This window comes from Neofelis nebulosa, chromosome 2 (genome assembly GCF_028018385.1).
Source record: "Neofelis nebulosa isolate mNeoNeb1 chromosome 2, mNeoNeb1.pri, whole genome shotgun sequence".
NCBI classification, from domain to species: domain Eukaryota; kingdom Metazoa; phylum Chordata; class Mammalia; order Carnivora; family Felidae; genus Neofelis; species Neofelis nebulosa.
The window spans coordinates 11883615-11907760 of NC_080783.1; the positions used below are offsets into that span (position 1 = coordinate 11883615).

Genomic DNA, 24146 nt, shown 5'->3' on the forward strand with positions numbered 1-24146 from the left:
ACCTGAAGAGGGTGACTGCCTGCACAAACAAAAATGTCAATATTTTATAGACGATGTTCACAGGATCTGGAATCTCACAACAGTCAAAAAAGTCACCGTCAAAATTACTGGAAATCCCAAACTAAAACAAAATGGAAGATAGTGACTAATGCTCAGGATTAGAAGACAATCAACAGATGTCAGCCCCATGAGCAGACTCAGAGATTGGAATTACCAAACAGACTTTAAAGACGATCCAATGACCAATGACCATGCTCCATGAGATAAAGTGAACACTCTTGAAATGAATGGAAAGATAGTTTTCAGCAGAGATAGAAACCACAAAAGAGAACCAAATGGAAAGAGTAGACGTGGTATTGTTAAAAGCCGCTGGGTGGGTTCAATAGCAGAATGGAGAGTACAGAGGAAAGAGACCGTGAACTTGAAGATAAATCAGCAAAAATTATCCAAGGTGCAGAACACAAAGGGAAGAAGATTGGGGGGGGGTGGAGGGAAGGAGCCTGAAGGGCTTGAGGAACACTATCAAAATGTTTAGATTTCATGTCATTAAAGTCTCAGGAAGAGAGGAGAAAGCAACTGGAGAAAAAACATTTGTATAACTAATATCTGAAATCCTCCCAGATTCAGTGAAAGACAAAATACGTGAGGCAAAAACTGACCAAATTAAAGGGAGATCCAGATAGTTCCATAATCATACTTGGGAGATTTTAACCCCCTTCTCTGCACTGACAGAAAACTTAGAGGTTAGCAGGATCAGTAAGATATGGAAAATTGGAGATATGTATGTATGTGTGTGTGTGTGTGTGTGTGTGTGTGTATATATATATATCTCTTCACACACAGACACGTTAATATATATATAATTCTCTGTACCTATATTATTTAAGTCAGGGGTCAAAAAGCTACAAATGTGGTCCAAATACAGCCCACTGTCTATTTTTGTAAGTCAGGTTTCACTCATTTGTTTATGAATTGTCTCTGGCTGCTTTCATGCTACAAGGACAAGTTGTGACAGAGACCATGTGACCATCAAAGCTTTTGGAGTCTAAAACGTTAGCTATCTGGCCCCTCACAGAAAAGGTTGCCGACCCCAGATTTAAGCTACAACAGTTCTCCAGTGGAATGACTCTAAAAGACACCTAGACATCCACAGCTATGGTTTCTTTAACACCTGTCTGCAGGAACTGGCCCCAGGCACTACAGGGGGGCCTCCCCAGCACAGCCCACGAGGGCCTTAGTCTGAAACAGGTCATGTGCTTTAACAGGAAGTGCTTTCTACATATTTGTAAACCATTTAGAAAAAATATACTCTCTTCTTTAAGTCACATGGTATTAACTATTAGAGGAACGCCTACCTTAGCCTCTTAGGGTAGGCATGATTCCTCCTGAATGTGCAGGTAGGGTGGACTGTGGAGAAGAGTGGATCTGAAACTAACTTGTAACACTCAGTGGGCAGTGTGGACTTGTAGACTGAGAATCCAGTACTAGACCCAGATCTAGTATGAACCTTCCCGTGCCTGAGAGACCTCATACCAATCATACAATATTCTCAGGCCAGAGTCACCTCCTTCCCCAGCCTTCCTTACCAATTCACCCAAATATGCTCCCTGGGCTCTGGCTCCATCTAGCTTCCAGGCATGATGGTGGCTCAAGTACATACCTGCGGACACTACTCTACAACAGCACAAGCTAGTGTCACCTTAAGGCAGCTCTGTGGTGGCAAACACTGTCATTTTTAAAAATCAAATGTATTCAATGAAATAAAGTGCTTACCTGAACTATTAAAGTAGTACTGCTGTCCTGGGTAATGAACAGGGGAGGGAAAATTGCCTAAATATGAAGGAAAACAGACATTTTAATTATAGCCATAAGGATTCCCCCACCCCAGCTTTACGGAGTTCTGATTAACAAATAAAAAAACTGCATGTATTTGGGTTGTACAACATTAGTTTTTAAAAGGTATATAACATGATGATTTAATATACATATACATATGACATGACTGCTACAATCAAGTTAATTAACACCTATCACCTCACAATGGTGTGTTACCATTTTGTGTGTGTGTGTGTGTGTGTGTGTGTGTGTGAACATAAGATCTACTGTCAGTAAATTCCAAGTATACAATACGGTGTTATTAACTATAGTCACCACACTGTACCTTAGAGCCCCATAATTTATTCATCTTCAAACTAGAAGTTTGTACCCTTTGACCAACATCTCCCCATTCCTCTCATGTCCCTAGACCTTGGCAACCACTGTTCTACTATCTGATTCTAGGAGTTCAACTTTTTTAGATTCCACATATAAGTGAAATCATATAGCATTTGTCTTTCTCTCTCTGGCTTATTTCACTTAGCATAATGTCTTCTCGGTTCATCCACGTTGTCCCAAACAACAGGATCTCTTTCTTCTTTATAGCAGACTAATTACATTACACGTGCGCGTGCACACACACACACACACACACACTCCACATCTTCTTTACCCATTTATCTGATGGCCAGTCACCCTACCGTGGCTATTGGGAATGACGCTGTAACGAGCACAGGAATGCGAATATCTCTTTCGAGACACTGATTTCATTTCGTTTGGATATCTACTCACAAGTGGGATTGCTATATCATAAGGTGTTCTATTTTTAATTCTTTGAGGAACCTCCATACTGGCTGTACCAGTTTACATTCTCACCAACAGCACACAAGGGCTTCCTTTTCTCCACATCCTCCACGATGCGTATTATCTCTTGTCTTTTTGATAATAGCCATCCTCACACTTCCCCATCTCGATCTGCATCACAAAGTTACAGTAACCAAAAAGGTACTGGCATAAAAACAGCCACCTCAACCAATGGAACAGAACAGCCATAAGGCTTTAACTGATGATCTTGCCAACAATTCGGAGGTTCTTTATAACAAAGCCAAGGTCATTTCAAGTGATTTCTAACCAACTGTTAAAATAAACTCCCTTCTGTCTGGGCCTAGCCCTATCGGGAACAGAATATGGGAAACGCTCTACAGTTCCTTAGAGGTTCTAGAGGTTCCTGTTGACCTAAGAGGGTCTCTACCTCTAAAATAACCCTGGGCTTAGAGGCTCCTGTACAAGTGGAGATGGTCTGGTGTCCAGAGAACCTACTGCCAGAAGACTGTTGGGGGAGCCATGTACCCTTCTAAAGGGCCTTTCCCCTTCCTTGTCCCTAACAGGGCCATAGGACAGTCAATTCAGCACTACTGAAGGGAGGCGGTGTGGGGAGTAACCGGCAGGCACAACTTCAGTGTGATGCTCCTTCTCCAGAAGTTATCAGGCAGACGCACTTGGCTATTTTCCACAGGGCTCTTGGGTCACCTCAATTCTCAGGTCACCCTAGATCTTTCTCCGGCTTCACCGGAAAAAAGGCAGAGAGATTATAGGCTATTTGTCAATAGCACTGAATGTTTGTTTCAACTTTTAGTATCTAATTTTCTATTGTATTACTTTGAAAACAACATGATGTAAAAAAAAAAAATAGGTCGCCCAGAACATAGGCAAAGTTTCAAGAAGGAAAACTAAGAGTCGAAATGGTGTAATTGTGGGGAAAAATCCTCTTTAAAATCAAAACTCTTCCCTAAATTCTGCAAGAAAGCTTTACAAACCACTTCAACTTCAGATACACATAGAAAATGAGACAAAACATGGGGTGCCTGGCTGGCTCAGTGGGTAGGGCATGCGACTCCTGATCTTGGGCATATGAGGTCGAGCCCCAAGTTGGGTGTGGAAGTTACTTAAAAATAAAATCTTTAAAAAAAAAATGAAACAAAACATTAAACTCACAAGAAACATTCCTTTTCCCTTATCAGTACTAAGGCGCATTTGGGCAACAAAGCTCATTACTAGATTTCCATAATTAAGTTGTATCAAAAATATAATGAAACTGGACATTTTCAATAAATGCAGTTCCTGCTGTCTCCTCCAAGCACACACACTGGAAACACAGTAATAAGCAAATGTAGGGAAATGGGAATCCGTTTAGATGCAACACAGCCTGTAAAAATCATCTGAAAGCGAACACAACCCGCTAATAAAGACAGCAGTGCAGTGCCTGGAAAGCTTTCTAATATCATGAATATTATATGGTTCTCAAGAATACCAGTCATCGGCACAAAGTGTGAAAACAAATTATTTATGGTTCAAGGAAAGGTAAAATAGTCTCAGAAGATTTCTTATGAATAAAAGATGAAATATTGGAACTCATATGGTCTATAAAACAAGTGTCTGCAAAATAGTTTTCCTATAAGTCAAACACAGTATAGCATTTTAAATTAAGAGGGCTAAAAAATTCATATTCTAAATAAAATAAAGTATTTTCATTGAGCATCAGTTTGACAGGAAAAAAAGCCAGAAAAACAAAAACAAAAACAAAACAACAACAAAAAAAACCCCCAAACTTTTATAGGCAGAAGCCACGCTTTAAGCCATAGCACACTTGATTTGGCCACGCATGAATATGCATCTCACCCACCAAGAACCTAGGGGTCATTCTGAATTCTTGCAAATACTGGCCTGCACTTCGGTTCAGATTTTTCTTTTTTAACTTTGCCTTGCACATATATTAATTTGGGGAATATTACGGAAGAATGCATTATTTTAAATCCATTTTAGGGGTGCCTGGGTGGTTCAGTCAGTTAAGCGTCTGACTTCAGCTCAGGTCATGATCTCACGGTTCATGAGTTCAAGCCCCGCATCGGACTCTGTGCTGACAGCTCAGAGCCTGGAGCCTGCTTTCAGGTTCTGTGTCTCCCTCTCTCTCACCTCCCCTGCTTGTGTTCTGTCTCTCTCTCTCAAGAATAAATAAAAAACGTTAAAACATTTTTTAAATAAAAAAAGTCTATTTTAGTTCTCTGCATTTTCAAGAAAATCGTGGTTTTCTGTGAGTTCCCTTAATGCTGCAGGTAAAAATACCACAATTTGTCCCCTAAGAAGCTTCTGGTTCACAATTTGGGTTTGCAGACTCTTCTCTGGAGCAGTGTGGGGCATGTGTGCAGCCGGTGTTTGGCCTCTTGGTTTTAAAAAGAGCCTATTCGGGGGGCGCCTGGGTGGCTCAGTCGGTTGAGCGTCCGACGTCAGCTCGGGTCATGATCTCGCGGTCCGTGAGTTCGAGCCCCGCGTCGGGCTCTGTGCTGACAGCTCAGAGCCCAGGGCCTGCTTCGGATTCTGTGTCTCCCTCTCTCTCTGACCCTCCCCCGTTCATGCTCTGTCTCTGTCTCAAAAATAAATAAACATTAAAAAAAAAAAATTAAAAAGAGCCTATTCGGGAATTCCTAAGCTGAACCACAGGGAAACTTGGGGTGGCTTCTGTTTCCATTAAAATTAAGATGAACTTCCAACCTGTTGTCAGGCCAAGGGTGTTTTGTTCTGTACCTGCACACATTTCCATGATTTTCTTCAGAGGCCCAAGAGTGTACATTAGTCCGACGAGAATCCCGGCCAGATGCCCAGCGAAAGAAGCCCTGGGAGAGAAGGAGACCCTTTGTGAGTATTTGCTCTGCCACTGATTAGACACATTCTGTCTTCTCATTAGGCCGGTGCATGTCAATTAGTCACAGTCTTCAGGCTTTGCCACCCCCCCCCACCACGTCCTTTACACTGAGCAGCATTTAACTCTGTCCAAAGAACGCTTCCTACCTTAAAAAAAAGTACAATGAATAATAACCACCACATGTTTAAGATGCAGTTTCCCCTCCTTGACCAAGAGAAGGGGGCTGGCTCCTTCACAGCAGTGGAAGCATTTTGTCAAGACAAACCCATCTGTTTCTTCCAGTTTTTCTCTGTGGCTCTTATCCCAAAACATAAATGAAATCCGTTTTCTCTGAATTACATCTCAAATTATTCAGGCATTGTGAGGCCCCATATCTCCCCGTGTAGCACAGCCGATTGCGGATTTTCATACACCACCGACGAGTGAGGCAAAGAGCAGGAGCAACCCGGCAGAGGAAACGGAGATGTCCACACCCCTTCCCCTAAAGTTGTCTTCATGTGTACCTTTCAGGCCCTTAGCAAAGAGACAAAAATGTAAACGTCGAGCTTGAAAGATGAGATAGGGCATTAAATTGGTTCCATTCTATTTTTTTCTTAATTTTTAAAAAATGTTTTATTTATTTTTGAGACAGAGAGAGAGCATGAACAGGGGAGGGTCAGAGAAAGAGGGAGACACAGAATCGGAAACAGGCTCCAGGCTCTGAGCTGTCAGCACAGAGCCCAATGTGGGGCTTGAACCCACAAACCGCGAGATCACAACCTGAGCCGAAGTCGGACGCCCAACTGACTGAGCCACCCAGGCGCCCCTGGTTCCATTCTTCTTAAAGTACCATCTAAGACTGGCAATCACTATTAAGTGACACAGCAAGCTGCAGCTAAGTCTTTGTTGAATGAGTAAAAGAATAAACAAAGGTCACCTAGCTGTCTCCCTCCCTCCCCACACCCCCACCCCTGTTCTTGCTCTCGGTGCATCCCACACTCTGCCATCAGCTGTTCTAGAATGGTGGGTTAGCCGTGTCACAGCCATCCGGTGAAACTCACTGACTCGTCTGCTTCCAGAGCACCCCAGCCCGCAGCCAAGGCATCCCAGCACTCAGCCTCGCTCATCCCTTGTCCCCACTCTCATGGCCCACTAAGTCTATCACTGCACCCACCACCAGACCCCCACGTGCTCAAAGGTGACCACAGGTTGAGCTGAATGGCAGGCACCCCTTTCGTAAAAATCGTGTCCCTCCTTCCTTCCACTGTCTTCCCTCAGCAATGCTGCTTCTGCCTTTACTATAGCATGGACTTGGCCTACCGGGGAGGGAAGTGTTAACTACACATTGGCCCGGCTGTCTCTCTCTCTCTGTCTCTCTCTCTCTCTCGCTCTCTCACAAATTCTGAGGGCACCAATGATGTCTTCTTATTCATCTTTTATGCTACATTAGAAACCAAAAACAAACAAACAAACAAACAAACAAACAAACGGTCAAGTGTATGAATATTTCCACAGCTTAGGGAAGTGACCTTCATTCCAGAAAGTTATTCAGGAGCCAGATGTAAACTCCAAGAGCACAGTGATTTCTGTCATTTCCACATATGTATGACACACTCCTAGGGCCATGCCTGGCACTGGAAGACACTGGGATGTGGGTTGAATGAACGATTCGAGTGTCCCAGGACACCAGGAGGCAAGTTAAACCCATTGTATCTTCAACTCAGAGTGCACCCCCTGAGCCACGGCAGTGATGGAGCTGAGGGGCTGACGTTTACTCCCCTACAGCAGACCTAGACTCAAGGCCAACACACGTTGCCTATCTCAGCAGCAATCAAGAGGGCAAAGGCCCTGGAAAATCACAGGCAAAACAGCCACAAGTCATTTTCACCATCTTAGAGCTAGCAAGAAGACTTGTTAGGTCCCAGGAAAAGAAGAGACCATGGAAGGCTTCGGAGAAAAGACCAGAGGAAGCCGTCTACAGGCAGGATGGCACTGATGTTTGTTCCAGGAGCTAATTCACTCCCACCATTGCCCGAAAAAGCTCCTGCCACGTGCACACGCACTGTCACAATGCGTGTGTGTCTGCATGCATGCACATACACGCTCGCCCCCCCCCACCCCCACAATCATCCCTTCAAGAGAGCTATTATCTTCATCAGATAGATTTACCTACAATATCTGCAACCTGATAGTAAAAACATAGGATCAGATGCTCGGGTTCCATTTTTAGGGGAAGAAGAGCATGAGCTATGCTTTTCCTGAGCTTTTCCAAAAAAAATAAAATTGTGCTTATTTTGTTCTATTTTTAGGCTACATAAAAACCCTTCAAATAGTTCTAGGAATGGCAGAGAAAGTGGTAGTTTGAGGGATACAAAGGAGAGGCCAGAATCAATTTTTTAAAAATAGTAACCTCGATTTCACAGAGAAGAAAATTGCATCAACATTTTTTAACTTTTTAACCCAATCTTCACGGTGAATCATATAGATACAAAATAACACGGGAGAAAATTTCAATTTAGAACTCCAACCTATTAAACAATCAATCCTGAACCTCATTTACAATTTAGAGTACAATGCAGTGAAATGAATTTCTTATCTCTCTAAATGAGTTTGCAGAAGTTTGAATTATAATCTAATTGTCCTCATGTAATTGCGAATAACTGGGGACGGAAAGCTGGCAGACCAGAGACCATATTGCACCATCATCCAACATTCCGCATTTTCACACAAGTCCCATCTCAAAACCCTAGCTGTCCTTACCATTTAAGCTCTATACGGGTGTTCATCTCTTAAAATAAGAGATGATGATCATCTCCATCAAAACTGAGGATTTTGCAACATAACACACACAAAAAGGGACATGCCACACAGGAAAGGAAACCTAGGCTCATTTTGAGAGGCAGTTACCCTTCTCCATGCCGTCGGTAACCATCTGACAGACCAGACCGCCTCCCTCTCCCTCGAAGGGATACCCGTGTCCTGAGAAAGGAAATGGACCCGTGGGCAGGAAATGGGGCTGGAGACGTGTCTCCTTCCCAGCAGGCAGGGCGCCCCGTCCTAGCACCTGGGCACTTTGCCCCTGCCCCTGGGGGTGCTGCGGGGCCACAAGGAGGCCCTGGGCTTTGGCGGAAGACAGTTAACAGCTTCAGAAGCAGACCGCGTTATGATCGTAACTATATACATGAAACAGACGTTTTGATGCCTGCGTTGTCCGAGGAAGCCCATGGTTTCATAGCATCTGTCCGCGAAGTATGTGCTCTACTCCGTTCTTAGTCACCCCCACAGGCTGATGCCCCACGTGGCAGGCTCCTAGGAACATGGCTTCTTCTGGGCCTGATTAGGTCTTAGGCTGGGACTGAGGATTTGGTGATGGCCTGCCACCTTCCATCCCAATTCAAAGTAATTCTCTGGGACAGGACCACCCTCTTCAACCCAATACCCGTGATGTTACCAGCGCAGTAAACAGTCTGACACTAGCACTCAACAAATTTCTGAAGGAATGGAGCAGTGGAATTAAAACTGCATATAAAATGCCCATTTCTGATATACGTTACAATTGCATTCTGAAAACACAAGTTAGGCACGGTCACCAATTAACAATTGTTTTAATATCACATCTCATCCAGAGAGAAAATGATTAAACACAACACCCTCCCCATCCTGCATACTTAGACAATGTATTACACAAAACACCCTCTCGATTAACAAAACAGCAACACCAAACCTATTATTATATCCCAGAATTGGTCACTGAGAAGCTTTATTTCTTCTGATAGCTCAGTAGTGACTCCCTTTAGAAAGCATAACAGCTATAATCAAACACCAACTGATGGCAAGGTACAGTCACAGGGGCCAGGCGCATTGCTGCCATGTCCAGTCACACAGGTCATGCACCAGGCAAACAGACTATGATGAGAAGAAATATCATTTGTCTGGGGTCTCAGGCGTTTCACAAAGATCCAATATTCAAATTCAGATCATCACGTCTCAACTTCGCGGAAAGCACCCATGTAATTTCATTCCAGTTGGGGCCTATATCTTAATCCAGTAGTTCTTAAGCTTGTTCAGGTTCTAAGCCCCTTTCAACGTCTGATGAAAGCCACAAATCCTGTCTGCAGGAAAATTACACATACACAAAATGTCACCTATAATTTTAAGAAGTTCACGGATGGTTTGAATTCCATCCACGGACCTCCGGTTAAAGACCCTTGCCTGAAGTGAAAATAATTCATCACAAATGGGAGAATTTCAAACACTAGCCCCAAGTCTAAACATTTCGTTTGTACTCAAATCCTAAGACAGGGGCAGCCTTTTGTTTGGATTACTTAGGTTTATTAACACGTCCCGTCTCTTGGCTGTGCTGCTGCTCTGTCGTGGTGTAACCTACTCCTAGATTCAATTTCCTCCCTGCCCAAATCCGACTGTTAGTCATTCTTCCAGCTGAAGCCTGAGAGTAAGAAATTCTGGTAATCTCTGTATGTCCGAAAAGATCTTTCATTTCAGCCTCCCATCTGTCCAGAGGTACCGGATCAACCACTGCTGCTAAAAAATCTAAGTCGGACAGTCCTTCATCTGTCTTTTCAGATTTTCTATTTATTTTGGATACACTGCCATTAATACCACAATCACTCCAGTTGTACAACCCTGAAAAATCATTATCGTTTTGTACAACCCTGAAAAATCATTAGCCATTACTGTTTGTCCTATAGACCTCCAGAGATGCAGCGCTGACACAGAATTGGGGCTCAACTTGTGTTTGTAGGAAAAAAAAACTAAAAAAACACAAAAAAATATTGAAAGGTTAAAAAATCAAATCGCCGTTGGTGCACATTACTTATAAGGGATAGTGACGGTAAGTGTGGACCAAAACTAAGATGAAGATATTCCTGTGTGTTATATGTCAAATGTATTTCCATAAGGCTGGGAAGAAGATGATTGTGGATTTCAGTTATGCAAACTATATGCAGATATTATTAACAACAGTACAGAGGGTTCTTTCCAATCATGCCGGCATAAACTGCTTCTCACTCCTTTGAGAGGCGACTTAGAAGGTTGAGCTAAGTGGTTATGCAAAATGTTCATGCTCCCATGTGCCACTGTTAAGGAATCAAAAGCCTAAGCTATGATTGAAAGCTGTGACAAGCTATAAAGGTCCTCCTCTGCTAAGTGGCAAATTCTTTCCACAGCTGAAGAAGCTGCCATCTCAGGCATAGCTCAGAAAGCAGAAAATGTATTACTCTAAGACATAATCTCCCGGTGTGTGCAGAGCAAACGACCTCATTAAGGACGTAGCTTGATGGAGACACAGTGTTAGACAAGGCAAAAGGACACGGTAAGGTAAGAGGCGGTCAACTAGAAGGGGGCTGCTGTAGCACGTGTTCCAGAATTTCCTCCTGTAAAAGCAGTCTGTACCAGGCTGGAACTGCATTTAACAGAAGTTCTTAATTGTTTGGGGTTCTTTTTTTTTTTTTAATTTTTTTTTCCAATGTTTTTTATTTATTTTTGGGACAGAGAGAGACAGAGCATGAACGGGGGAGGGGCAGAGAGAGAGAGGGAGACACAGAATCGGAAACAGGCTCCAGGCTCCGAGCCATCAGCCCAGAGCCTGATGCGGGGCTCGAACTCACGGACCGCGAGATCGTGACCTGGCTGAAGTCGGACGCTTAACCGACTGCGCCACCCAGGCGCCCCTGTTTGGGGTTCTTAATGAACGATCCTAATAAACTGACCTAACAGCAGCAAGGTGTGGCAAGAGGTTTTCAGGTTTTTGAACATTCATGCCACTAGGGAAGACCTTGGTAGGACTGCTTCTTCCCAAGATAAACTGTTCTTAAACTGTTTGGTTTCTGTCCTGGATGCTTTCTTCAACCACTACGCGAGTACGTGTCTTTGGCAATGGCAATTTGGGAGAGACTTGGTCTATACGTTCTTTCTCTTCACCACATTCCCCGGCACCTCCTTCCTGCCACTGTTGGCTGCAGAAGTAAGAACCAGTCCTCTTCCAATATTATATTCCCTCCCAAGGGAGGCACTGAAATATTGGCCACGTAACCACTCTAATATCCATGTGCGTTTATTAAACATGGCACCAACCTCGGGCCTGGGGCTGGGAGCTGACCACTGACATTTACTTGAGTCCTAGACAAACATGATCTGGACAGAAACAAGAGTGCTGAAAAAGGATGAAAAGTCTCTCTTACAAAAGGGCTTCAAAGATAATAGATGATGCCTAGCCATTCCTTGGTTCTTGGTCCCATGGCCCTCAGCCTGGAAGCAAGATAACTTCATGAGCTGATTCAAGAGGGTAGCATTCATTCATTTATCAAATATGTACTGACTATTGCGTAAATAAGACAAACACGGTCACGGCCTCGCAGAGCTTATAATGTGGTGGGGGCACACACACTCTCTAACTGCAAACTGTTTCAATGTAAGGAAGCAACTCTACTTTCCCTAGAGTAGTCTGGGATGGCTCCTTAAGTGACATTTAAAGTGACATCCATAGCATTTGGAGCTTGTATGCCCCGAGGGGAGGAAGGAAGCCTCACACAGGGAAAAGCACACAAGTAGGGGCTGTGAGGCTGGGAAGAACCTGGTGTGTTTTAGGTGGCTGGAACACAGTGAGTTAGCGAGTGAGCATGAGGACATCCTACAGCATGAGATGAATTTGGAAAGAGGCGCAAACGCCAGATCTTATAGGCCATATGTGCCAAGGGGAGGAATTTAGGTTGTTTCCTGAGTACACCGGGAGGCCACAGGAGAATTTTTTTTTTCAATATATGAAATTTATTGTCAAATTGCTTTCCATACAACACCCAGTGCTCATCCCAAAAGGTGCCCTCCTCAATACCCATCACCCACCCTCCCCTCCCTCCCACCCCCCATCAACCCTCAGTTTGTTCTCAGTTTTTAAGAGTCTCTTATGCTTTGGCTCTCTCCCACTCTAACCTCTTTTTTTTTTTTTTTTCCTTCCCCTCCCCCATGGGTTTCTGTTAAGTTTCTCAGGATCCACCTAAGAGTGAAAACATATGGTATCTGTCTTTCTCTGTATGGCTTATTTCACTTAGCATCACACTCTTCAGTTCCATCCACGTTGCTACAAAAGGCCATATTTCGTTCTTTCTCATTGCCATGTAGTATTCCATTGTGTATATAAACCACAATTTCTTTATCCATTCATCAGTTGATGGACATTTAGGCTCTTTCCACAATTTGGCTATTGTTGAGAGTGCTGCTATAAACATTGGGGTACAAGTGCCCCTATGCATCAGTACTCCACAGGAGAATTTTAAATGGGAGAATTTTTCACGATGATCTATTCTGTCCAGTGGGAGAGCAGAATCTACAGAGGCAAGAGCCAGTGTAGGAGACTAGTAAGGAGGCTCATGTAGCTCAGATGAAGAATGAGGGCAGCTTGGAAGAGGGTGGTAGCAGCAAAGGTGGGGAGAAGTGAGCGGCATCTATTCTGGCAGCAGAGATGAAAGAACTTGCAGTGGACTCCATGTAGGGGGTGCAGGAAGGGGAGAAATCTAGGCTGCTGCCTTGTGCAACAAGACGGACAGTGAAAGCCTTGGGGCGCCTGGGTGGCTCAGTCGGTTAAGCGTCTGACTGTGGCTCAGGTCACGATCTCGCGGTTCATGGGTTCGAGCCCCACGTCAGGCTCTGTGCTGACAGCTCAGAGCCTGGAGCTTCAGATTCTGTGTCTCCCTCTCACTCTCTGCCTCTCCCTCGCTTGCACTCTCTCTTAATACTAAACAAACATTTAAAAAAATTAAAAAAAAAAAAAGGATGGACAGCGGAACCCTTTACTGGGATATGGGAAACTGGGAAGAGGAGAGGGCAGGGTGGGTAGAGTTCAAAGCTCAGTATTGATGTGTTTCGGGACAGACGCCTGCAAGACAACTAAATAGAGGCAAGTAGTACAGTATTCAGTAGGAAGCTGGGAACCAAGTTGGAAACTGAGTGTAAGAATAATTCAAAATACTGCTCCAGGATATTTCATGTTACTTGACTTCTAGAATATTTGTATATACCAGGACGACAATATATCTTTATGTATATAACATAAGACACATTATAGACACACAAATATACATATATGTATCTAAAAATAAGATTTAAAGAAGGTACTGTACATTAAAACAGCAACAGATAATGGGGGGGGGAGGAGGAGCAGGGAGTAACATCTTCCTTTCTATTTTCCAAACTTCTTATAATAGTGTTTTAGTAATTGCATTTTTTTTTTCAAATACAAAGGGAACAGAATTTGCTGAGGCCCTTGTTTAAAGAACGGCATTTCTCTCACCAGTGTGGTGGATAAATCTAAATGTTTTTGTTGTTGTGAGGGTAAATTGTCAAGAATGTTCTCTCCCATGTGGCACAGGCAAATGTTTTCAGATAGCACTCCAGATGAAAATCTGTAGCTTTGCGGTATTACGAAGTTTCTTTAGAATCTGTCGTTGTTACTCAGATTTTCAAAACGAAATGAAAGGTGTGCCAAATTAACTGAAAGCAACAGGTCAGTTTTATTTTGCACGCGACATAAGCAAACAACGATTCCCCTTCACCCCACACACTTAATTGGGGCACAGACGTTACAGAGTCCGTCCATGCGATTCTAGAAGTGAGGCCTGTGCTCCTTTGCTCGCCAGACACCTCACAGGACCAGACGTATCCTACAGCTTCCTTTCCCTGGTTTTCCAAATTCACTATTGAGTAGCTTCCATTTGCCCAAACTCTCTCCCTCTTCTCTGCACCATCCCACATGCACCCCGGCCCCTGGGATCGTCTAAGAAAGTGCTTGAGAACAGGGGAAACTGGAGTTCTATCACCTGGGGCTGAATCCTGGCTGTGACACCTTTGGGACCAACGTGCACCCACCTGCACTGGCTCTCCCCACTGGCACTGTCTTAGTTCAGGCCTCTCCCTGGCTCTGTCCCCCTTGCTCTGCTCCAGCCTGGCTCACCATTGTGCAAGCACTCTCTCTAACAAGCCAGCCTCGCCCCAATCCTTAAGCCTCTTGGTAGCTCCCCAGTGTTTCTAGAATAAAACACAAGCTAGCCTTGTTACATCCTTCACGTGGCTCCAACTGCCTCTTAGCCTTCGCTCTCCACTGCCAGCCCGCAGCTCGACCACACCCAAGCTTGAGCCATTTGCCAAAGCCTCGCTTTCACCCTTCCCGACTTTGTATGCAATATTGCCTTCACCCGGCTAAGCCCTAGCAAAACGCTCCTGGCCAGCACGTTCCTGCAGGACAGGGTAGGGTCTGCGGCTCCTCTGTATTTTCCTGGCACCCAGATCTTTCCTCGTCTGCTGATTTCTCTGCCATCGCCCTGCTGCTTAATCTAGTGGCTCTCAACCCTATTATACCCGATGCCCCCTTAAACAGTTTGCAAGGCTCCATCTTCTTGAAATAAAATTTATAAACAATCACAATTACACACATACTTCTTAAGACACAGACACATACACACACACAATTTCAACTCAGCGTTATAATGCTCTGGCTGTAAAATAAGGAAAGATTTTTAACAAGCAATGCAACAAAATCATAGGAATTATTTGCATAGGATAGTACCAGAAGACACATAAAATGGTCCTTTGCTTGCCCCTATGTATGGAATCTGCATGAAGGTGAAAATAGTATATGCAGGCAGATACAGATGGGCTTTTTGTGACTCAAATACCACGTGCAGGGTTCCATCGGTGACATGATTTTATGTGACGATAAATAACTTTTGACTCCAAAAACAGCAAAATACAATCTTCCCTTAAGTTACATTTACAATTTTCTTGGAAAAGTCATTGTATATTAAGTCCATGCCAAAAAAAAAAAAAAAAAAGCAAACACACACACACACACACACACACAAAACTTTGTGTTTATATGAAAAGCACAACTAGGTTTTAGGCTCAGATAATCATAAACAGCTTATTCACCTACATAAATGTCCTTTCAACAGATTTGGGGATGGGAGAGTTATGCAGGATCATTCTGGTTGGAGGGCACTGTCCTGCATGGTGCAGGGCGATTAGGACCTCTGGCCCCTGCATACCCAATGCCAGCAGCACCGCTAATCATTATAATAACAAAAAACAACCCTGCCAATTTCCAAAGTCCTTCCTGGGGACCGAAGCCACCTATCCCAGTGGAAAACCACTGGCTTAGTACACAGCAAATGCTTATTAAATGTTTGTGGAATTGATAACCTTTAATCATTAGGCCTCAAAAATCTTTCTTTTCAAAGTACTTCCCATGTGACTATACTATGCACAAATTCCAAGGATTCCAAGTAAATCTACAACATATTGAACTGATACGCAAGCAAACTTCCCACCACGACTGAAATGCACATGGGGAGTAAGAATATTTGAAAGAGGCCATGATCACTTCCACATTGCACTGTGGCAGAATAAATGCAACTTGGCACGTGAAAAATGCTTTGCCATCTGCTATTACTATAGACAGAAATATTTCTGGATACCACATGAATGATTATTTGCACATCACCTCCACAAGTAAATATAAAATGAAAGAGAAGTTGGATTGTTTATAGCCTGATTGTAACATGTGCTACTGTTATGAAGCAAATGGATGTTCCTGTGAGCTCAGCCTTATGGAGGGGTTTTCAGAAGCAGTGTGATTCCTAGAAATCCCGTGGTAGGGGGGCAGCTCTCTGAGGTTGTAGGAAGAGACCGGCATCAGTGACCCCGATTAATAGGAGTCATCACAGGGATACACAAGGAAAAAGGGTGGCAGGGTGGGGTGCTTGGGAGGCTCAGTCAGCTGAGCATCCGACTCTCGATTCTGGCACAGGTCATGATCTTCATGGGTTCAAGCCCCGCACTGGGATTCATGCTGACAGTATGGAGCCTGCTTGGAATTTTCTGTCTCTCTCTCTCAAAATAAATAAATAAATAAATAAACTTAAAAAAAAAAAGTTACAGCTCCGTGGACTCCACCCCCAGAAATTCTTCAAAATTTCCTTAGAGTGGGATGCTGACATCATTTTGTTCGGTTTTTCTTTTTTTTTGGTTTTGTTAATTCCCTAGGTGATTTTAATGTGTTGCGGTCCACTGATCTCAAGCCAGAGTTCAAATTCTAATGGTGAGATTACACCTACATCGTAGGCCAATAAGAAAAACATTTTGAGTCTAGGCAAGCCTCTTTACCCTACAAATTACCCCATAGAAGTGACATCTGTTTCCCTTCTTGGTAAGTGGGCCTTAATATATTCTACTATAATGCTGCAAGAGAGTAAGTATAACTTCGAAAATTCATGCAAGGAAACATGTGAGCTCACTTCAAAAGATTTACAAGTTCTTTGAACTTATAAAAACCTGGTAATTCAGCTAGTGTGCCCACATATCCAAGAAAGTGATATACACATGGCCGAAGGTAACCAACAGGAAAGAGTTAAGGTGATCCCCGAATCCCTAGATCCAACACAAAGACTGGGAAACAAAACTGGATCACAGTGTTAGCCTCTAATTTCAGAAAAACTAAATTCCACTTGTGGTTAAATCTGGTCTAAATCGAAATTCTGACTAATGAATGCCCCACCTACTACATGACTCAGAGACCTGGGTGTGCCATTGATATCACAGACTGCTTCTGTAGCAGCTTTGTTGGTATGCCTGGAAGGCAGAGTTTATGCTAAACATGAGCACAGAACCACGGGCAACACAGTTCTGAAAATGCCTATTAGAGGAGAATCTGTTTAAGCAAAGCAACCTGCTAGGCTGAGCATCTGTGGAAGCCACGAGACCCAAGAGCTCATCTCAGGGCACTGTCAGTGTCAAAGAAATGGTCCCACCTCCAATGGAGGCCCAAGGTGGGGAGATATTCCCTCATCTCCCTTCCTTGCAGCTGTACACAGGCATAGGACCTACACTTGGCCAGTGAGATAGATCTCATCTTGAGAATCTTATGATGAGAGTCCAGGGTAGCAATGTTCCAGTTCCATCCAGTTCTCTCAGGTGCTTCCAGCGCAGTGCTTCAGTATTCTCAACAATTCTACAAGGTATCGGACAGCCTTCTGATCAGTCCTTTTGTGGTTAAGCTTGCCAGAGTTGATTCATGTTTTCAACCAAGAATCCCGACTTGGTTGGTCAACTCTGCCACCAGGTAGGTGAGCTTCTGCATGTGGAGAATGAAGGTGTGGTGGACAGATTCCAAGATGGGCCCTGATGATACCTGATTGCTGGTCTTCACCCCTTTTACAATCCTTTCTTCCTGTGCATGGGTGGGACCTGCGACTTCCTTCCAAACAGAATAGAGCGTGCCACTTCCACGATTGCGTTACATAAGATCGTAACTTCTGCCTTACAAGCAGAAGACTCTTTTTTGCGCCCTTTGATGAAGGAAGCTGCCATACTGTGAGCTAACCCGTGGAGAGAATCCAGTGGCGAGGGACTGAGGATGCCCCTGGCTGACAGGCGACAGCAAAGCCCTTGGTCCAACAACCCACAAGGAACTGTGCTCTTTGATGAACCACATGGCTTGGAAGCAGATCCTTCCACATCAAGCCTTCAGATGAGATCTTAGTGCTGGGTGACACCTTTGCTGCAGTCTTGTGAGAAATCCTGAAGCCAGAGACCCAGATAAGCCATGCCCAGCCTCCTGCTGCACAAACACCATGAAATAACAGATACGTGCTCTTTTAAGCCACCACACTTGATACGGTTTATTACATAGCAATAAATAACTAACACAGAAGCCAACACAGGAAAAGAAATAGAGCCAGGAGATGGAGACAAAATCCTAACACACCTTGTCCACACCTCCAAATCCTACCACATCTGATGCCTCTGAAGCCCTGGCCTGCACCACCGGAAATTCTAATCACGTAAGCCAACAGAGGTCCTTTTCTTTGATCAAGTTAGTTTCAGCTGGGCTTCTTTAAAATGTAACCAGAAGAATCTCAACAACAAAAGTGTCCGAGGATGACAGAAGCGAGGTAGAACCAGCAGATCTCAAAGTCTGAAGGGGAGTTCTTCCAGACGCTCTTTCAGTTCTGGCATAAGCTAAGGCTCCAGGTGGGATAGGGGACTTGATGATTCTAATGAAAGAGTCAAAAACGTGTCACGTACACTGAAGAATTATTAACCCAGATGGTCGAGTCACCAAATCAATTCTCAGAACCTCCACCCTGGTATCAGATACAGGTCCATTCCTCATGTGTGGAAGATAATAAAAGTAATCTTGCAAGACTTAAAAGAGAAAAAATACATATAAAAGTATTCCATATAATGCCTGCCCTATTGTAGGTGTGAAGCAAGAGGTGAGGAAAAAATTCAAACATCTCATTTTTTTTAACTGAGGAACACTATTTACCACCTCTACGAAAGAGCTCTGTGAAGTTCACGGAGACATTACTCAGTAAGTGTTAGCACAGACTTCCAGGGGGTTGCAGGACTCGGGCGGCACTGGAAGACTTTGGGAAGCTGTGACTAGCTTCAGTGATTCTTCTTGTGCCCACAGAAGACAACTCAGGGGCCCTGACGTGGTGGCGGCTCTCCCAAGGAGCCGGATGCTGATTTCAGGACTTTCCCTGTGGTATCTTTCGTTTTCCCAGACAGCCCATAAGACGGGTACTATTATCAGTCCCATTTTACAGATGAGGACTTGAGATTCAGAGAGAAGTAAAACCAAGGGCCAAGCTTACAGAGAGCGAGGAGAAAGCGCGAGCGGCACTCAATAAATGTGTATTGAAAGGAAGACTCAGGAATGTATCCATCCCAAGGATCCCCACCTCCCTGATGGACACACTTTCTGCTTGTCTTTGCCTCAGACTCGGCACATCTGAGGAAGTTTGACTAGGAAGTATAACCTGCAATGAGGAGCCTGAGACTCCGACAGAAGCATGAGTAGGAACCATGTCATTGTTCATGTGACACAAGTCTAACAATACCATGGGTCACTTCTGAGCCACAAAGCACTTGCGAAAAAATCAAATAATCTACTCTGATTTCTAACTTACAATCCTCAACAGGTTTTTTTTTTCTTTCAAATAACCAGTGCGTGCCTTCTTCAAATCTACTAAAAGCTTTATTGCACCAGGTGATTTCAATCTCGTTTACTGTTTTCTAAGCTCTTTCGCTGCCCATTCCCCCATCCAATCTTCTTTCCACCATGGATTCTGAGCCGGACCGTAAGAAAATTCTATTGAAATTAACAGGCAAAAATCTATGAAATCCAGATTGAATGGGGACCTCGAGCCATCATTAAAGACGAAGTCCTGTGAAGATCTTGGAACACTATGGAACGCACGCGGAACACCTTCCTCATCAGTTAGGCCGTCCGCCTCCGCCCGCACGGGGAACGACGGTGCTGATGAAGCTTTCCAGACTGAATACGCAGAATGAGTCAGTCGGCAGCACTTGAAATACCATTACAAACAATGTGTGTCAAACAGTGTATAATCAGCACGCTCAAGACGCTTGATAGCAATCACTGGCAGCGTACTCAGAGACACTGGGGTGGAATTTATAAATTTTAAATGAACTTTTGCCATTTCTTACATCAAATCTTCAAAATGACTGCTACAATGCAAAAAAGCTTCAAACTTCCTGTTGCAAGCCAGGTATATTCACCATCCCCCTGTCTACTACCCAACTGTGACTCTCGGTTCTCTGTGGCCATGACTCAGTCAGTGCCCACTCCCTGCAAATACACCTTAAATCTTTTGCCACGACCTGAGAAGCTCAGATCAGAGATGTGATAACTTCCAGAACACGAATAATGCCGCTGTGACTAGTATGAAATACCTGACTGAGGAAAACAAAACAGTCATAACGATGATGACGAAGGACACTTTTCTGCCTTCAGAAAAAGCCACGGTTCTCGATCGGCAAGAGGAAGCGTGGCCCTCAGGACTGGACATTCCATCCAGCCTTTTTACACAAACGAGGTTTGCTCTGTCACACCTTTAAAAAAACAAACAAACAAACCGGGGACAGGAAGATCAGGGGAAAAATGAGTTCTGAGTAATGAGTCTGTGAGAAATGTGGCTAAGAGTCATAATAATCTATGACCCTTACTTTTTCACACAATTAGACTCTTGAAGGGGGGGATTTTTCCTAAGCGAACTAACTTCCGCATCCTAGAACTCTAGCCTCATTTCTCATTCAGCAGCTTGCAGGAGGGAAGAAAAGGGAAGGAGGCCACTGTGAGCCACCATCAAGTTAGATAAAGCAGAAACCTAGTTCACCATAAGTACAGAGGTAGTATCTACGGCGAAATGACTTTAAGGGGATTCTCCAAAGCGAAATGCAACAAAACAAAACAAAACAAAACAAAACACCAAAAAACATTAGTAACAGCAGATTTCCATCAACACTGCACTACACTGGTTATTAGTAAAAAGATGGATCGGATAGTGTTCATTTTTAATTCATAGACTCTACTTGTATATTCAGTACAAGAAGAGCACTGCAAGTTTATAAAGTCATTTTTCTGCCGCCCGCGTAAGTACTGAATTATTTAAAGCTCGTTTGAAAAACACACACACACACCTGACAGTTTTTAAAATACTGTTTGACAACAGCATTTTCAACATCTATAAAAATATGTGCTAGAAAAGCAGATTCTGTGCACACTGTCTTTCGTTAGCAAGTCCTAAGGTATTTTTTACCCACCAGTGTGTCACATCTCACAAAATCATTTGAGAGAAATAGGGGGGAAAGGTGACCCTTTGCTCAGAGTTCAAATCACTTGATTTTATATATATATATATATATATATATATATATATATATATATATATGTATATATCACCCAGTGAATCTATATCACCCTCAAAGTAAAATTAACTGGTTCATCAAAATCTGCACAATGTCAGTTCCACTGGGAAATCTTCCCTCCAATGACACAATTGGAATTCCTGGATAAAGTGACACTACCGATGAGCGTTCTCTCCAAAAGACTTCACCGAATACAACTGTGATGAGTTTGCATGCCATCAGTTGGAATCCCTCAGAGAAACTCAGAGACTCGAAAAAAAAAATGTTTCTGAAATATTGTCTGGATCATGAAATCTCCATGTTTTCTTTTAGAAAGAACACTTGGTTTTACTAATATCAGTCCACAACTTTAATGAAAACACACACGGTAATCTCTTAAAACAGAAAAAGATATTCCCCCTGAAACATACATCCTTCCAGAAGCTGATCTAGGTTCCTCCCACCACCGCTTCCATTTCCTTTTTCGTATCTGCTCTCAGGCAGTCTTTCTAATTCTCTTAGTTAAGCCTGCCAAAGGCTTGCCCACTTGATTTGTCTCTTTCAAAGAAAAGACACTTCAATGACCAATTCTGTCATATTTTTCCTTTTTGGTTTTTTTTTTCCTATTTTTTTAAATGTTTATTTATTTTTGAGAGAGACAGACAGAGTGCAAGCAGGGAAGGGGCAGAGAGAGGAGGAGAAAGAGAATCCAAAGCAGGCTCCAGGTTCTGAGCTATCAGCACTGAGCCTGACGTGGGGCTTGAACTCATGAATCATGAGATCATGACCTGAGCTGAAGTCGGTCACTTAACTGACTGAGCCACCCAGGTGCCCCATTCCTTTTTGGTTTATTAAATTTTGCTTTCATCATTATCTTCCTCTAATCTTTCATTTGTTCCATTCATAGCTTCTTAAATTGAGGGCTTATGTTATTTACTTTGTAATCTTTCTTGCTATATTATTTAAAAAACACTTCCGACTTTGCCATAGCCTGCAGGTTTGATGTGGGGTATTCTTACTGTCTATTTATAAAGTTTCTTTTTAAATTTCCTCTTAAATCAGGGAGTTACTTAAATATTTCCAATTGATTATGATTATTGGGATTGTATATTCCTTTGGCTCATATTTAGTTTTTTAAGTCTTTGTTAATATTGTGTCATCAGAGAACATGACCTAGAAATCTCCTTTTCTTTTTTTTTAGCAATCTTTTTTTTTTCATTTTTTAAATATAATTTATTGTCAAATTGGTTTCCATACAACACCCAGTCAGTGTTCATCCCAACAGGTATCCTCCTCAATGCCCATCATCCACTTTCCCCTCTCCTCCACCCCCTCCCCCCATCAACCCTCAGTTTGTTCTCAGTATTCAAGAGTTTCTTATGGTTTGCCTCCCTCCCTCTCTGTAACTTTTTTTCCCCCTTCCCCTCCCCCATGGCCTTCTGCTAACCTTCTCAAGATCTACATATGCGTGAAGACATATGGTATCTGTCTTTCTCTGACTAACTTATTTCACTCAGCATAATACCCTCCAGTTTCATCCACATTGCTGCAAATGGCCACATTTCATTCTTTCTCACCGCCAAGTAGTATTCCATCGTATATATAAACCACATCTTCTTTATCCACTTGTCAGTTTATGGCACATTTAGGCTCTTTCCATAATTTGACTATTATTGAAAGTGCTGCTATAAACATTGGGGTACACGTAACCCCTATGCATTAGCACTCCTGTATCCCTCGGGTAGATTCCTAGCAGTGATACTGCTGGGTCATAGGGTAGATCTATTTTTAATTTTTTGAAAACCTCCACACTGTTTTCCAGAATGGCTGCGTCAGTTTGCATTCCCACCAGCAGTGCAAAAGGGTTCCCGTTTCTCCACATCCTCGCCAGCATCTACAGTCTCCTGCTTTGTTCGTTTTAGCCACTGAAGGTGCCCTTGTAGCCTCGTGTACAACCCTCTCTACCGCATGCAGGCACCTGTGGTCCCGTGTGGGATGAGGCAGGGCGCTTCACCCATTCTCGCCTGGGTGTTGAGATGCCTTTTCAGTCTTCTGAAGCCTCAGTTTTCCCTTTTCCTGTTTGAGTCCCTGACTTTGCTTTCCAGCTCTGTACTCAAAGATTCTGAATCTGACTTTTCTTTACTGCTCACTCTATACTTCTGGACTTGGGTCAATAACTTGGCTATTTACACTTTGCCTTTTATCTTTAATTGGGCCAGCCACCCCCTACTCTGACTTTACTCCACAAACACACATTTATCGAGTAACCGTGATGTGCCAGGCACTGTCTCAGACACCGAGGACAGACTGATGATATCCCTGTCCTCTGGGCCTTTAAAGGAGACAAGCAAGTTGAGATTGATGACAGTATGAAGATACTCGTGAAAATATGCTACTATATATTTATATTTTACCAACACATTTTTTCTACTGTAAGTAATGCACGTTCACTGTAGAGAATTTGGCAAAAAAAAAAAAAAAGAGATAAAGGAAAAAATGATAAACAACTCCATAACCTTGAGCTGACCATTAATACTATTTTTGGATTTTTTCCTAGTCCTTTTTGTGACTCTTCTTTGGGGAAAAAATTGAAATCACATTATACATAATATGTTACATTCTACTTTCTACCCTCATCTGAAGATTTTCAAATTTAATGGTCATATTTCCAATATTTAACTCCATTAAAATAACTTCTGAACAAACCATTTTAATGGCTATATAATATTCTATTGCATCATGATTTATTACATCATTTACTCTATTGGACACTTAAGTGGTTCCCAATTTTCCAGTACTTCATGACAACAAGTACACTTCTGTTGGTCTTTTTCTGTATTTCTGGTTATTTATAATTTGGGCAGGCTCCTAGAAAAACAGTTACTTAATTAAAGGGTATAAACTTTTTACAGCTCTTGATACAGATCAC

At 43.1% G+C, this 24146-nt stretch overlaps 1 protein-coding gene across 12 annotated transcripts in view; it reads right to left on the reverse strand.

Annotated features, from left to right (window-relative positions):
- Positions 1-24146, reverse strand: part of RHBDD1 (rhomboid domain containing 1) — a 175175-nt gene that overhangs the window by 102308 nt on the left and 48721 nt on the right. For all 12 annotated transcript variants that reach the window (XR_009254702.1, XR_009254703.1, XM_058702819.1 and 9 more), the window contains 2 exons: positions 5398-5486; positions 1774-1830 (listed from right to left, as the gene is read on the reverse strand). Coding sequence is in view for 10 of the 12 variants with exons in the window: in XM_058702819.1 (XP_058558802.1) it covers positions 1774-1830; positions 5398-5486 (146 nt within the window). In the remaining 2 variants the exon portion in view is untranslated. The remainder of the gene's footprint in view (positions 1-1773; positions 1831-5397; positions 5487-24146) is intronic.